Here is a 15,860-nt window from a genome sequence, read left to right as displayed (position 1 = left end):
GCTTTCACCTGCGAGGGCCTTTCCTTGACCTCCTCCAAACCTTGCCCCTTTGTTGCTGGAAACTTGGACTAAACGCGGCACAGCTGAGCTGCCAGAAATCCCTTGGTGTAATACATAGGGGAGACTCCAGGGGCTTAGGGAGATAAGGACGCGCTGTGAATGTGTCAGGTGCAGCCCACTCACTGGGTCCCTTGCTGTGTCCCCAAAGCACCTTGACAGGGGCCCTGAGGAAGCCCATGGTGAGGACCTCACGTTCTTGAAAAGCCCTCTGTGGGTCAGGAATGACGGTGGAGGTGCTGATTTCCCCTGGGCACCCTAGGGGGCAGGCCCAGGGGTCAGGAGAGCGGGGTTGTGGGAGCAGTGGTCACGAGGGACAGTGCCGGACTCTTCGGCATTGGTCTTGGACTTGCAGCTGGTCAGGCGCCCCTAGGCCTGAACAAGATGGACGTTGTAGGAAAGCTCGCACTGATCATTGAGAAAATAATCCAGATCGGGTGAGGAGAGATCTGACGCCAAGCACCTAACAGAGTCCGACCTCTCACCTGCCCCCAGCCCGAGCTGGTTCCAGGACTGGGGGCCCGAAACAGAGGGCAGAATGGGCCCCGCCGTGCAGGATTCCAAGAAGTACACGCTGCAAATCCCCCGCCTGCCTACTCCAGCGTTCCGGTCCACTGTCGCTGTGGAGCCAGCCACCACCGTGGGCCGAGTTCAAGAATCTTCCGTTTAAGCCGAGTCCGCGGGAAAGGCGCATCCCTGCTCCCTGCAACGTTAGCTGGCCGGGGGACAGAAACCTCCCTGTGCAAGCCGGTGGCCGCGTGGTTGGCACGGGCCACTGCCTGCCAGTTCCTCTCCACCCAGGCTGCGCTCCGGGCCACTAGGCTCCGCCGACTAGGTGGCTGAGTTCCAAGTGAGTTCCACTGGCCGTGTCACCTTTTATGACCCGGTCCCGGGAGTCCCGGAGCATCGGTACTGCGGTATGTGAAGGCTGACCGGGGACTCGCTCTCTCTTTGGCCGCTCGTGATGGGGGAGCCAGACCCGCAGACATTTCTCCTTCGCCAGCTAGCTTGATGGGGCTTCCTCGCCAGAGTGCGGGAGCAACGCGGCTGCCAGGGAGAGCGAGGGGCTCCCTCTCTGTCTCCGGCTGCTTCTCTCTTCCTACGGCACACTGCCAGCGGGCCAGCAAGGGGAAGGCTCTTCAGTGAGTTTCTCCTCCACCTGTGGCTGCTTCTGGTGGACCTCCTCCAGCCTGTCCCATGCCCAGCAAGATTCTCAGCCCTGGTGGGCAGTTTCCGTGGCCCCCACATACCCCCTAGTGAGTTTCCTGGCCAAGGGGTGGGCTCTCCTGCAGACCAGCTCTGGCTCTCAGCCGCTGGAACCTTTCTTTGCCCCAGGCAGGCTGCATGGTCCCACAGCGGCCACGCTGTCTCCAACCAAGGCTGGACCTTACCCCAATAGGAGGCTGGGACACACTGCTGCGCGGAGTGTTCTCTCACAGGGACTCTGGCTAATCGGGGTGTCCAGAATGAAATACATGGGCAGCCACCTAGACTAGTGCTGGCCTCGTGGAACAGAAATGGAGCTCTAGGCCTTATGGCCAAAACCTGATGTGAGTCACCACCCTGAACGGCTTTCCCCTGCCTCCCAGTGCTCACGAAGTGGCCATGGCAGCTGGGATAGAGGCTATGGGCTCAGCAACACAGACTTCCCCTAACCAAGGCCCGCCTGCCTCCAACAACTGCGGAGTGCCCAGCCGCTCAACAGCACTGAGCCCCCGGAATAGCTCCGCTCCCTGGGGGGACCAGCCAGCCACCTGACAGCAGGTTGGCTAATAGGATGTTTCCATCATGAGGCAGTGACTTGTTCTCCCTGCATAGACACTTCCTCTGGATACGGATTTCTCTTCCCGCCTACAAGGCTTTCTGCTAGAGCAGCACCGGAGTGCGCTGGAGGCCGGCCAGCACGTGCCCACACAACACCGCTTCTGACCAAGGAGGTCATTTTGCAGAAGGAGGTGAGGCAAGGGGCTCATTCCCCGGGATTGCTCATCTCGGGCACGTATTGCCCACGAGCCACTGGGCTGTCAGGACGGTGGCCTGGCCCATTGCAGACTCCGGTACAGGATCAGCTGGGGTGACCCAACAGGGCTGGGTGCTGTCCTGTGAGAGGCAGTGTGCCCTCCAAACCAGGGACTCACGGCCAGGACACACAGTGGGAACCAGGGCGGCAGGTGTGAGTGGCTCCCCACCTGAAAGCCCCGTGCAGGCTCTCATCCCCCAGGGCTGGAGGCTTCTGCCAGGGCACACGGAACCAGAAGTGGAGGTGGGCCATGCTGAGCAGGTCCGGGCACTGAGCCGCAGGCCAGGTGGATCCAGAGTCACCGGGGCGCAGGGCTGGGTGGGCGGCCCATAGCTCTCAGGAGACACCTGGAAGCCCGCAGGTTGACTATCACATCACTAAACGCAGCATTTTGTGGTCAGCACCAGCCACGGGGCAGTGGCTCGGGTACAGGATTTCTGACGGCCTACGGACGCTATCCACCGGTTACCTTGCAAGGATCCCACCTAAACAGGAGCCTGGAACATTGAGTCTGCATCTGCACAGCTGGGGGACTTTCTGGAGGGCACGCGAAATGCGTCATTTAGGACTGCGCAGGCCCGGCCGGCAGCGTCCTCGTGCCACGGTCGCGGAGGCCTGCAGAGGCGGATTCGAATCGGTGGACCGCCGGCCGCTCGCCCGCACGCGCTTCGCTTTCTGCGGCGCCTGGCCCCGCGCGGCCGCCGTAGGGGGCGGGGCCGACGTACGGCGGCCGCGAGGGCGGCGAGGGCGGTGAGGGGGCGCGGCGGGCGGGGCCGCGGGGCCGGGGCGCCATGGGCAACCTGTTCGGCCGCAAGAAGCAGAGCCGGGTCACCGAGCAAGACAAGGCCGTCCTGGTGAGGGCCGGGCCCCGCGGCGACGGCGGGGGGGCCTGGGGCAGGGCTGCCCGGCCCCCGGGAGGGCCTGCCGCTCCGCCGGACGGGCTTCTCGCAGCCGGGTCGCGGCGCCGGACCGCGGGCGGCGGGCGTCCCGAGCCCCGAGGCGCGTCCGCTCAGGGGCTGCAAGGCGATCCGAGCGAGGGCTAGCCGGGGCCGCGGTGTCGGAGCGTCGCGCTGTGTCGTGGTCACACCTGGTCGGCGGGCGAGCGCGCGCTCGCAGGTGGCAGGTTCCGAGTCCCACGACCCGGGCTGGGGGGCCGGTCCCGCCGGGTGGCCCGCCCCGCGCCCCAGGGCCGGGGGGCCGCGGCCCAACTAAGGCGCGGGGTCGAGATTCGGGGCGCGCCAGCCTCGCCTGGGTCTGCGAGCCTGTTCGGCCCCCTCAGCACTCTCGCTGGGCTGCCGCCACCCCACTCGGCTGTGTCCGTGGTGCTGCTCTTGCTGTTGGCAGATTCCGGGGAGCTCCGGTAGAAAAGTTAGTTTCTGTGGACAGAATCCTAGGATAGGTTCAGTGAAATGGCATGTGCACCCCGATCCATTTCTGTAAGGAGAGAAGTGTGCCAGGAAGGAGGTGGTCCAAAATCTGAGCAGAGTTTACCTTTGCTCATGCTTTCTTTTCAAAATTACCTGCAACAAAAATGCGTCATTTTTGTACGAAGAGAGAAATTCAAATGACAGATGGTTTTTTCACCTTGGCTTCAGAGACCCTATGTTATAAAAGGTTCTTAACTGAAGTTCCCCAGATGAAGGGGAATCGGGCACGTTTGTCCCTAGAGAAAATCTGAACGGCGGTGGGTGCTGCACAGGAAGAGCACTAAGCTCTGGGGAGACAGGGGGCGCACCTGGCGCCCGTGGGAACCCCCAAGGCGATTCTCTTCTCCTGAGGACTCACCTTTGGGTTTCTCTGGAAGGAGACCTTTCTGCTTGCCAGGAATTCAGTTTGGTGTGGCCCAGACTGGAACAACGCGGTTTGCACACAGTAAACCGAATTACTGCCTGATGTTTTCCTAGGCTGTAAAGCTGAGAAGCTCCAGGCCCCAGTGTGCTCTCTGCCCTGTGACCCTCTGCTGACGCCTCTCATTTTACAAAGGAGGCAGTCTGGCCCCACCTGCTTCTTTGGCTCACCTTCAATACTCTGTACACGCCCAGCTTGGACAGTGGCCCGAGGGGCAGGGGCGGGTGCCCAGCCCCCCCGGGGAGGAACGGCAGCCAGAGCTGAGAAGACTGCACACGTAGGCTGGTCACGGTGTCTCTGGGCCATGGGGCCGGGATAGCGGGCCCCTTTCATTGCAGCAAGGAGAATGTGTGCGGCCATCACCAGGCCTGACCCACAAGCCATGTGGTTCCCTGGGACAGGCACTAAGGAGAACGTGCTGTAGAGGGACCCATGAAGCAGGCCCCTGCAGACACGTCTACGCTGGTGGATGGTTTCTCACTATCCTGAGTCTTAAAGATGTACGAACCTTTTGACTTAATTAAGTTAATTAACTCAACAGTAATCGATGCTAAAGATATAAAGCTACATATGAGAAATGCCCTGTGCCTGCAGGTGTTCACCGTACCGTCATCTGAAATGGTGAGATTTGGAAGCAATGTGAATGGCCTAAAATAGGACATGTGTAAATGACCCTGTGTCCTTTCTGGGACAGTACCCGGGGGTCCCAGGTGCTTGGCAAGATCACGCAAGCACTTCACCCAAATGTGCCGTTTGTTGTCAACTCAGACACGGTGATAAGCGACAAGAGCAGGGTAGCTAAAGACATCGAGAACACGTCTAAAGCCGGCAGAGCGAAGCCGGGATGGAAGGTCCCAAACCCTCGCTGTGGCTGGGTGGGATGGTGGCTCTCTGGGGCCCTTCTCTGTTGTCTCTGAGCCTTTGAGGCAGCGGCAACTCTCTGACCTGCCGCTCTCCCGCCCCCGAGCATCCACAGCCATGCTGTGCAGTGATGCATTTGAGAACAGGCTCTCCACCTCAGGGCTGTGGACACTGGGGCTGCCTCCCCCCTGTGCGGGGCATCCCAGGCATTGCAGGATGCTGAGCAGCACCCCTGGCCTCCACCCACTGGTGCCAGGAGCATGCCCCCCCCAGTGGTGACAGCCCCAAATGTCTCCAGACGTTGGCCCATGTGCCCTTTGTCCCCACGGAGAACTCTGTGTTAGAGGGTGCTGGGTGGCCTGCGCGGGGCCCGGGGCAGCGAGAGCACGGTGTTGACCCAGGCCTGCGCTCTCGCAGCAACTGAAGCAGCAGCGGGACAAGCTGAAGCAGTACCAGAAGAGGGTCACCCAGCAGCTGGAGCGGGAGCGCGAGATCGCCAGGCAGCTCCTGCGGGACGGGAAGAAGGAGTGAGTGGGGCCCAGGGCAGGCTGTGCAAAGGGGCTCCAGTCCCCCGTTGGCCTAGAGCAGGGGGTGGGGTAGGCCCAGGAGAGGCCGGTGCGTGCCGGGTAAGGCCAGCCAACGGGCACGGCTGGCGGGTCACCGTGCGGATTCTCTCTGCAGACGGGCCAAGCTGCTGCTCAAGAAGAAGCGGTACCGGGAGCAGCTTCTGGACAAGACAGAAAACCAAATCACCAGCCTGGAAACGATGGTAGGCGGAGCAGGCAGTGGGGGGAGAAGGAGTTGGGGGAGGCAGGCCCCTGACCACCTGGTCTGCTTTGGCATCCTCAGGTCCAGAGTATTGAGTTCACCCAGATTGAAATGAAGGTGGTCGAAGGGCTGCAGATTGGAAATGAGTGTCTGAAAAAGATGCATCAGGTGGGTCCTTGCAGGGCTGGGGGCAGAGAGGAAGGGGAGCTGGGTGAACGAGGGGGCGGGGCTTGTGCCCGAGGCCACACCTGTGCCTAGGCCATTGGCCAGGAGCTGTTGGTGCCAGCTGGGAATGTGGGAAAGCCAGTTGCTACCGAGAGAAGGTGATGCTGTTGGTGGTGGACAAACCCAGGGTATTGACCTGAGAGTGGGGTGATGGGCACAGACGTTCAAGTTACTGGAAGAAAAGTCCAGTGAGGGTGCAGGAACGGTGTGGTGAACTAATTGGGAGGGCTTCCTGGAGGAGGTGAACACAACCTTGTCATAGGATGAGGCATAGAGGTGGGTAGCAAAAGGAGGGGTGAGGCCCAGAGAGGCCGTGCCTCCGCCCAGCCCCATCTCCTGATGAGTGGACAGCAGGGGCTACACAGAGCGCCACAGCCACCCAGCTTCTCTGACCTCCGTCCGTCTCTGACCACCTCTGACCAGGTGCTGTACCTGCCAGGCAAGCAGAGGCACTTCTTTGAACCCAAACGAAATCAAGTGAGCTGCCCAGAGAAAGTTTTTGACACCTTCTTACTTATTTCTTTCTTTTTTTTTTTTTTGTTTTAAATTTTTTATTTATTTGACAGAGAGAGAGACAGCGAGAGCAGGAACACAAGCAGGGGGAATGGGAGAGGGAGAAGCAGGCTTCCCGCGGAGCAGGGAGCCCAATGCGGGGCTCGATCCCAGGACCCTGGGATCATGACCTGAGCCGAAGGCAGACGCTCAACGACTGAGCCACCCAGGCGCCCCTAGAAATATTTATTTTTTTAAAGATTTTATTTGACAGAGTGAGCAGGAACACAAGCAGGGGGAGCGGGAGAGGGAGAAGCAGGCTTCCCACGATCAGGGGGCCCGATGCGGAGCTCCATCCCAGGACCCCAGGATCATGACCTGAGCCGAAGGCAGACGCTTAATGACTGAGCCACCCAGGCGCCCTCTTACTTATTTCTACCTGGACCTTCTAGGCTGGTTGGGGTGCCGGGAGGTCTGGGGCGAAGGGCCAGCAGGAGTCTGAGCAGTGCAGTCGAGGCTTCTGAAAAGACAGGTCTTTTCGGAGCCCTGGAGCCTCTGTGCATGGGCCCAGCCCGCGGCAGAAACAACCAGAACTGTGTCGTGGCCCGCGTGGCCTGGCTTGTGCCCTGCCGGTCCAGGTGGCCTGACTGCAAGGGCTTCTGTTGGTGCCTCACTGACGAGACTCCCTCTGCCCTGATTAGGTGATGTCCATAGAAGAAGTGGAGCGGATACTGGAGGAGACCCAGGAGGCCGTGGAGTACCAGAGGGTAGGTGTTGCCGGGTTCCAGGGCCCCCGCCTTCCACCAGCCTGCAAGCGCACCTACCACCTGCGTGAGTGCCCAGTGGCCGCCCTCGAGTGAGGGGGGGCCTTGAGCCCTGGGTTGTCTCCTTCCTCCACAAGAGGCCACTTACCCCCTGCCCCAGCCTGGCCACGGTCCTCACCTCTGCTCTTCCGTTTGCAGCAAATAGATGAGCTATTGGCAGGAAGCTTCACTCAGGAAGATGAAGATGCCATCCTGGAGGAGCTGAATGCAATCACTCAGGTAATAGGATCTCTCAAACTGAGCACAGTCACTCAGGTGATAAGACCCCCCAGGACTGAGCCCAGTCACTCAGGTGATAGGACCCCCAGGACTGAGCACAGTCACTCAGGTGATAGGACCCCCAGGACTGAGCACAGTCACTCGGGTGATAGGACCCCCCAGGACTGAGCACAGTCACTCAGGTGATAGGACCCCCCAGGACTGAGCACAGTCACTCAGGTGATAGGACCCCCAGGACTGAGCACAGTCACTCAGGTGATCGGACCCCCCAGGACTGAGCACAGTCACTCAGGTGATCGGACCCCCCAGAACTGAGCACAGTCACTCAGGTGATCGGACCCCCAGGAGGCTTCTGCCCGTCATGGTCCTTGGCCTTGGGTGAACACCTGCATCAGGTGTCACATGAGCACACAATCCTGGTTTTGCAGCTGGTGTTCCTAAAGCGACTAGAATTTGTCCTGCACTGAGGCCCTGTCTCCTTGTGTACCTGGCTGACAGCAGGGGAGACTGGCCTGGAGAGAACGGTGTCCTGGGTTGTCCACCCGAGAACGTTGCAGGCGCCTGGGGCAGCCTGTAGCCAGGCGTGCCTGGACAGCGCAGAAATGCTCTGACTCCTCACTCAGACCCTTCAGGGGGACAGAGTGTGGTTTCGTGATCACACGAGTGGTCTTTCCCGTTGTGGCCAGGTCACTCACTGTCACGCGCAGGCCCCGAGGCCTGTGTCCGCTCCCTGACAGCGATCCCTGTCTCTGGGCCACCGCCTCAGGGCTCCACGGGCTCACTGTGGCCCCCACCTGCCGCTCCCCGTACCTGCAGGAGCAGCAGCTAGTTAGGGTTGCTGCTCTCTGCCCTTCAGTGTCCCGTGGGCACCTGCCTCCTGATGTCCTTCCTCCCGAGGACCCAAGTGCCCCCTGAGCTGCCAGGGGAGCCGGCTGGGAGGTGAACTGCCATGCGTTGCCCCCGAGGCAGCCCAGTGCCCCCCCGGGACCGGCAGCTCCACCACAGTCCTGCCCCAGAGCGAGCACAGCCGGGGCGCCTCTGCAGCTCCGGGACCCGTGTGCGTGCGTGTTCCTGAGCCCGCACGCGCCTGCACGGCCAGGGTGTGAACCGGGGTCTCCAGGGAAGCCCCCTGGGGTGATGCAAGTCTCGGAGGTGCCGGACGCTGCAGACGTGGTGCTCTGGAGCTTTGGCGGGGAGGCTTCTCATTCAGGTGGTGTCCTACAGCCTCCGCCCTGTTTCTTGTAGGAGCAGATAGAGCTCCCAGAGGTCCCTTCAGAGCCGCTTCCTGAAAGGAAACCAGGTATGCTTCTTGCCCTGTCCTTTGGAGAACAGTGGGTTCTAGAACAAAGCGCAATGCCCGGGCCGCGAGGTCCTTCGCTCCCTGCTTGGTGGAGGTTGGTTCGCACCTCCCCAGCTGGGTAGGCGGCCTGCTGGGGCCAGCTCAGGAGCACGGGCCTCACTCTGGGGTCGGGCCTGGGTCTCTGGGGTGGGGGTGGCCTGGTGGAGCCTGACCCCCTCCAGAGAGGCAGAGCTGGGGAAAGGCCGAGTCCGGCCAGGACGAGCTGTCCTCTGAATAGCAGGGCCCTGTGGTGTCACCCGCCGCTGGGGCCCCGTGTGGCTGGTGGTCCCTTCGTGTTTCTTTCTGCCCCTTTCCCCGTTCCTCCTTCACGCCAGGCCCCGCCCGGAGCGCACCGCGTGGGACCAGGCTCCTCGCCACCCTCCTTCCTTCTGCCTTTGGGGTCTTCTCTACTCGACAGACACCTCTTTCTTTCCTCCACAGAGCAAGTCCCCCGCGAGGCCAGGCCCAAGCAGGTGGAACTGGTGGCAGCCTCGTAACTTGGCCTCCTCTTCCAGGACTGGCGGGGACTCCCCAGAGACTGGGGCCCACAGAGTTTGGGTGCGTGGCCAGCCCTGGCCCGGCTCCCAGGAGGCCAGCGCCAGGCCAGGCCGGTCAGGTGCTGACGGAGCAGCGTGGCGCACGCAGCGCTCCATCCCAGGGTGACTGCGGAGGGGCGCTTCCCTGGCGCTGCGGTCTTGCTCTCGTTTCTGGATTAAATGGCAACATTCAGACCCTCTGGCCACACACGGCCTCTGACGCTGTGGCTCCCACGCGGCCACAGGCAGACCCAGTGCTCCTGGTGCTGGCCACACTCCTGTCCCTGGCCCCGTGAGGCTCCACAGCCACCTTCTCCGCAGCTTGCTCTCTTCTTTCGAGGGCGTGTCGAACCCAGCTTCCTTGCCCGCCCTTTGCTCACTTCTTGCTGCTGCCGTCGGCTGGCGGCTTCCGTGAGGGAGTCCCTGCCATGGCCTGGCTTCCTGACCTGCCCAGTCTCCTTGTCGCTTCAGGGCTGGAAACCAGTCCTCCTCTGTGTCGGTGTTTGGGGGCGTTGGGCCAGCGAGGAGGGGGACCGCCCCTGCTGGCTTGGTGGCTGCGGAGCCCCGACCAGCCCTCATCACCAGCGGGAGCTCGGCCCCACTGCAAAGGGATGTTCCTGGAGAGCCGGTGGTCTCCCAGGGCTTCCCGGAGGTGCTGACGGGCCCGCTCGGGTGGGTGCGGCCCCCGTTGCCTGGGAAGCTGCTGGGCACCCGGGGCTCTCCGACCGGGCGGACGCTGTGGGGGGTGATCGCGGCTCTCCAGCTGACGGCTCATCTTGGTATTAGACAATCCCAATGATATCTCCCTCCCAACAAGAACAGAAAGGGGATCCTCCCAGCCCCCCAACAGGTCAGCCCCATATTAAAGTTGATGCCTGCATGGTCTGCTGCCTCATGGAGTGGGGCCCATGGGAGCACCTGGGTGGGTTAAAGTGTGGCTCCTCTCCTCTTGGGTCCCTGAAATACGGCCCCTTGACCCTCACAGGGCATTCACTCGAGGGCGCCTGCCTCAGCAGCACCACGTGGGGGCTGGGGACGCAGGGGCAGGGAAGGTCCTCAGTGCGCCGGGCGGGGCTCCAGCACTGACCGCACCCTGGGCTCTGGCCGTCCCCTCAGGCAGGGCAGCTTCGTGTAGCAAGGTGCAGGGTAGGGTCCTGGTCCCCCTCCAGTGGAACAGACACCGGCGGTCCCCTCATTCACTGAGGCTGGCCTCAGACCCCTTGGGGTGAGGGAGGCTGGTCAGTTGGGTACCTCCTCCAGGAGGGGGGCTCGTTTGGAGTCCCAGTGCCCAGATGGGAAGCCAGATGCCCCAGGGAGTGAGCAGGCGACAGCAAGGAGAAGGATGGGGGGTGTCCCACTTATGGGGGCTTCCGTGCCCTTCAGTCGGAGGGCATGATGGGATGCAGCCGAGTTGCCCCCGGGGGGTGGGGGTGAGACCCAAGCTGAAAACCTGGATTTGGAGGTGTAATGCCAGCCTCAGCCAGGAGAGGGCGCTCTGCCAGGTAATCTGGGGAAATTTGCAGGAAACTGGCATTGCCGGTGCCAGGCTGGCTGCTGGGCCCCACCCATGTTTCTGGTAGCACAGCCAGCCACCCCCAAGACTGCACAATGGCCCTGAGGGCAGTTCTGAGAGACAAGGAGGAGCAGGCAGCCTTTCCATCCAGCGACCGGGTCCCACTCTGCAGCTGCAGGTCCAAGAGTGTGGAGGGAATGGACGGCCTGGTTGGGGGAGGTGCAGACCCCACTGGCAGGGTGGACCCATCTCCTTTCCGTCTGCTCCCCAGGACCCCAGAGCTCAGGGTTGTCTGCAAGCCTGCCCTTTGCAGTCACAGGCTGGCCTCCCTGAGGGCTTCGTTACGGGAGCTGCATGGTGGGATGTCAGGGCTCCAACTGCCCCCCTGGTGAGCGCCTGGAGAACCCGCCTGGGTCTGCATGGCCCACTCCCTGGCATGGGGAACACAGCAAGCAGCCTGGGCGTCCTGACCCGGGCGAGGGGCACCCCCATCTCCTGAAACAGCCCAAAAGTTGGGGAGGGAATCTTGTCCTCTCGCACTGTCCAAGAAGTTAGATCTTACGTACCAATTAATCACCTTTTCTCTGTTTACACATTTATTCTGTTCACCTAGGGAGGTTATGCCCTGAAACCCAGCATGACCTTGAGCTGACTCCTAGGCTCTGGCCCTAGAGGTTGCCTGGCTTGCCAGCCCATGTGGGGCGGGGGGGGGGGGACCGGGGTGACCCCTCCTGCTAGGATGAGCCTCACATTGATCCTGCCCAGCACTGAACCCTGGTCTTAAAATACCAGTGACGTGACCCTGACACAACTTTGTTCTAATCTACAGGGCATAGCCCTCAGGAACACTACAGACAAGTGAGAACTGAGTTCAAACCTCTGGTGGCAGAGCTGGTATCCTGCCCAAGATCAGTGGGGGCTAGGGAAACAGGTGGGAGAGGCCTACAGGGGGGCCATGGGGCCATCAGACTAGAGAGGACTACCTGGGGAGCTGGGACAAGCCTGGGACAGGAAGGAGGGGTGAGGACTGGGCTCGGGGACCATTTTGGTGGGATGCACATTTGTCCCCAGTACAGGCAGCATGAAAGTTTAAAAGCAGGGGGTGGGGAGGCGGGGGCACCCAGGATGAGATGGGGGCACCACCCAGGATGAGGTTGGGCACCCAGTTACGGAATGGGGTCTCCCTGGCCCATCTGTGTGCCCTGCCCTAGGGAGGCCCCCTCCCCACCTACAGCCACCCCTTGGGGTCTCCCTGAAACCCTGCCCTACCCAGGGAGAGAATTGGGGGACATCAGGCAGAGTGTGGGGCATTGTCCTGACAACACGGGGGCTTCTGGAGGTGCCAGCTCCTCTCTGTGGTCACTCACTGGCCACAAACTCAGGAGGGAGGCCCTGCCACCCTGTCCACGTCCACGTGCACAAGAACAGTCGAAGCTCAGAGTGGCCACTGGAGGCCAGCAGAACCTGTGGTCTGAACCAGCCAGGCTGACAGGCTGCTGGGACAAAAATCCTTGTTCTCCAGAGGATCATGACAGACCCAGAGTCGACACAACACAGCAGCCAAAATGCCGGATTAGAACAAAGAATCATGAAAACGTGACCAGCTTCCAAGGGAAAAGACAATCAGCAGATGCCAACTCAGATCCAGGTGGCGGGATTATCGGAACTATGTCACAGAAGGTAAAGTTAAACACACTGGAAACAGATGGAAAGATCTCAGCTGGGGAGTAGAGAGGATACAAAAGAATGAGATGTAAATTTCAGAATTGAAAAATATACCAAAAATACAAAAAATTAACAAGCTCAACTGCAGAAAGGAGGTGTCCAAGGAAAGACTCTATGAGCTGGACGATCAGCCAACAGAAATCATCTGGTCTGGAGAAGAGACGGAAGTGTGGGGGCAAGTCCGTGCCTCGGGGCAAGTCCATGCCTCAGGACCAGTGAGACAGGATGAGAAGGTCCAATGCTGTGTTACTAAAATCCCAAGAGAGGAGAACATGATAGCAGGAAAAAAATTTTTTTGGAGAAAGACTGGCCGAAAAGTTCTCACATTTGAGGAAAGACTTCAACCTACAGACAAGAATTGCAGTGACCCCCCAACAGGGCCAATCCAAAGAAAGCCGTGCCTAGACATATCATAATTAAACTGCTAAAAATTGAAGGCAAAGAAAAAAAATCTGGAAGGCTCCAGGTGGAAATGAAAGCTGTAGAGAGGAACAATGATCCAAACAAGCACTGGGATCAGAAACCACAGGGGCCAGAAGATGGGGAAGCGGGTCTTGAAAGTCTCTGAAGACAACGGTCAGCCCAGAGCTTTGGGGAGGAAGGAAAAGCGAGGACACTCTTCAGCAAAGGGAAAGAGCTGGTTGTGCGGACCTGCTCGAAAGGAGCTACTGAGGACGCTTTTCAGGCCGCCAGAAAATGATGCCACATGGACATGTGTGTCTTCAGGAATGGGGGAAAAACAACAGAAATGGTCAATATCTGAGTAAATAGAAAAGATAATTTTCCCTCTCAGGTTTTTAAAAACGTATGTGACTGCTGAAAGCAAAAATTCAAACACTGGTGGGGTTTTCAACACCTGTGAATGCCCACAGCTGTGACGTGAAAGGAAGGGGTAAGGCGTCTGCAGTTAACTCCAAATCCCCTGCGGAAGGGTGGGCGTGTAGCGGAAACCCCTAGTGTGACCACACGTACACACAGATGCAGCCAAAAATCCGAAGGTTTTCAAACAATCCGAAAGAAGGCAGGAAAGGGGTAACAGAGGGACAGAGAGAACAATAAAGTGGTGGATCTAAAATCAGTTCTTAATAACCACATTAAATATAAACAGTTCAAACACACCAGTTAAAGACAGATTGTGAATAAAAAACAAAAAGCCTGACTGTGCCGTGTCTAAGAAGCCCACTTTAATATAAAGACAGGAAAAAAATAAAAAGATGGGGAAAATGTATCTTGGGAGATGCGAATCCAGGGAAAGCTGCAATGGTCACGTCAGCATCAGACAGCGTGGATTTCAAGACGAATATCGCCGAGACGGGGGGGACGTTATGTGACAAAGGCAGGCATCGCAGTCCGAGTACCCACAGAACCACAGCACTTCAACGCACAAGCGGCAGAACCGAAGGACGGACCATCTCTTGGAGGCTGGACATGAGGCAGCCAGGCTTCCAGGATGAGGATGGAGACCAGCCGGACGGACTCGCCCACGGCAGAGCGCACATTCTGTTCACGCGACACAGAACGCTCACCAACATGCACCATGTTCTGGGCCATCCCGTAAACCTGAACAAAATTAAAAAAAAAAAAATTGAAATACTACAAAGTATGTTCTCAGACCATAAAGTAATGACTGGAAATCAATGACAGGTCTCTGAAAGATCCACAGATATTAAACAATGGGGTAAAGAGGAATTCACAAGAGAAATTAGAAAATATTTTTTTAAGTGAATGAAAATTAAAACATTAACATTTGTGGACTATAACTAAAGTAGCGCTTTTCCTCTGAGGGAAATTCATAATACTAAATGCATATTTTTTTAAAAGGAAAGTTTCTAATCAATGAGCTAAACTTTCACCTTAATTAATTAGAAAAGGGGCAAATTAAATCCAAGGTAATCAGAACAAAGGAAATAACAGCAGAAATCAATGAAGACAAAAACATGAAAGAAAAATCAGTGACAGCAAAACGCAGTTATTTGCTAAGCTCAGTCAATTTGATGAGCCTGAGCCAGACTGACCAGGACAAAGGAGGCACAAATTACAACATCGGGAATGAAAGGGAACCATCACTAGAGACCCTGTAAACAATAAAAGAACATTAAGGAAATATTAGTTTTATGCCTGTGAATTCATCAATCTAGAAGAAAGGGACCAATTCCTTGAAAACCACACACCAGGCAGCTCGTCGAGGCTGCCCGGATGGGGCGCGCACTCGTGTCTGCTAAAGAAATGCAGTCCCGCTAGACACCAAGGGGAGACATCATAGCAATTCTGCACGAACTCAGGGAAAGCCGATGAGGGAGTGCTTCTCAACGTACTCTACCAGCATCCAGCATGAACACAGACACAAGATCCTCAGCAAAACAGGAGCAAACCTAATCCAGCAATATGTAAGAAGGGCTCTTTATCCTGGAATAACTTGATTCTGGGATCAATCAAATGGGGTTTATCCCAGAAATGTAGGGGTTTATCCTGGAAATGTAAGGTTCATTCAGCATACAGATATCAATCAATGTAATTCACAATATCAACAGACTAAAGAAAATCTGATGACATCTCAGTAGATGCAAGAAAAGCATGTGACAAAATTCAGCAGCTAGCATTAAAAAAAACTTTGCAAACTAGGAAAAGAGGGAACTTCTTTATAAAAGGCATCTGCAAAACCCTACAGCTAACAGCATGCTTAATGGCAAAGGGCTGAATGCTCTTCCCCCGTAAGATGGGGAACCAGGCAAGGGGACTCCTCTGGTCACTTCTATTCAACATCACATTGGGGGTCCTAGTCAGCAGCATCAGGAGAGAAATCAAATGCACACACGTTGGGAAGGAAAAAAGGTAAGTTTCTAGTTGTGGCAACATGACTATGTACGTAGAAAACCCCGAAGGATGGGGCGCCTGGGTGGCCCAGTCGTTGGGCGTCTGCCTTCGGCTCGGGTCATGATCCCAGAGTCCTGGGATCAAGCCCCACGTCGGGCTCCCTGCTCAGCAGGAAGCCTGCTTCTCCCTCTCCCACTCCCCCTGCTTGTGTTCCTGCTCTTGCTGTCAAATAAATGGATAAAATCTTTAAAAAAAAAAAACAAACAAACCCCGAAGGAATCTACAGGAAATCTGTGAGAACTAACCAGCAGGTTAGTGAGCTTATGGACTACCAGGTCACTGTATAAAATTCCATACGTATTTCTATTTACTAGCAATGAACTACTGGAAGCAAATTAGAATTTTAGACTCGGGAAACAGACTTCCACTGCCTAGGATGGAGTAGCAGGCACCAGGCCAGGTACCCGCTACAAAATAGGAAAAGGACAAAATACAGAGCTTGCCCTGTTGGAGCATCTGAGAGCCGTCGGGAGCGTTGCTTGCGCCTGCTTTGAGAAAATCTGAATCACGGGCCTTCGATATTGGCAGCTCTTTGGCGGGGGGGGGGGGGGGGGGGGGG

General features: G+C 57.9%; 2 protein-coding genes and 1 long non-coding RNA gene across 4 annotated transcripts in view; 2 read left to right on the top strand and 1 right to left on the bottom strand.

The window, feature by feature from the left end:
• RPTOR (regulatory associated protein of MTOR complex 1) overlaps window positions 1-15,860 on the top strand; it is a 378,655-nt gene that overhangs the window by 333,442 nt on the left and 29,353 nt on the right. The gene's annotated exons all lie outside the window — the stretch shown is intronic.
• Window positions 2,821-10,074, top strand: CHMP6 (charged multivesicular body protein 6). Its single transcript, XM_081804287.1, has 8 exons — window positions 2,821-2,931; window positions 5,204-5,313; window positions 5,468-5,555; window positions 5,636-5,722; window positions 6,973-7,038; window positions 7,234-7,314; window positions 8,560-8,614; window positions 9,095-10,074. The coding sequence occupies exons 1-8, from the start codon at window positions 2,869-2,871 to the stop codon at window positions 9,148-9,150; spliced, it is 606 nt and encodes a 201-aa protein (XP_081660413.1). The 5' UTR covers window positions 2,821-2,868; the 3' UTR covers window positions 9,151-10,074.
• Window positions 13,592-15,860, bottom strand: part of LOC115941141 (uncharacterized) — an 11,843-nt gene continuing 9,574 nt past the window's right edge. For both annotated transcript variants that reach the window (XR_014140332.1, XR_014140333.1), the window contains exon 4: window positions 13,592-13,987. This is a non-coding gene — a long non-coding RNA (uncharacterized LOC115941141). The remainder of the gene's footprint in view (window positions 13,988-15,860) is intronic.

Source organism: Leptonychotes weddellii, chromosome 15 (assembly GCF_054177405.1).
Source record: "Leptonychotes weddellii isolate Sample4059 chromosome 15, ASM5417740v2, whole genome shotgun sequence".
In the NCBI taxonomy this organism is placed as follows: domain Eukaryota; kingdom Metazoa; phylum Chordata; class Mammalia; order Carnivora; family Phocidae; genus Leptonychotes; species Leptonychotes weddellii.
The sequence above is the reverse complement of the archived record's forward strand: the minus strand, read 5'-3'. Positions and strand labels throughout refer to the sequence as shown.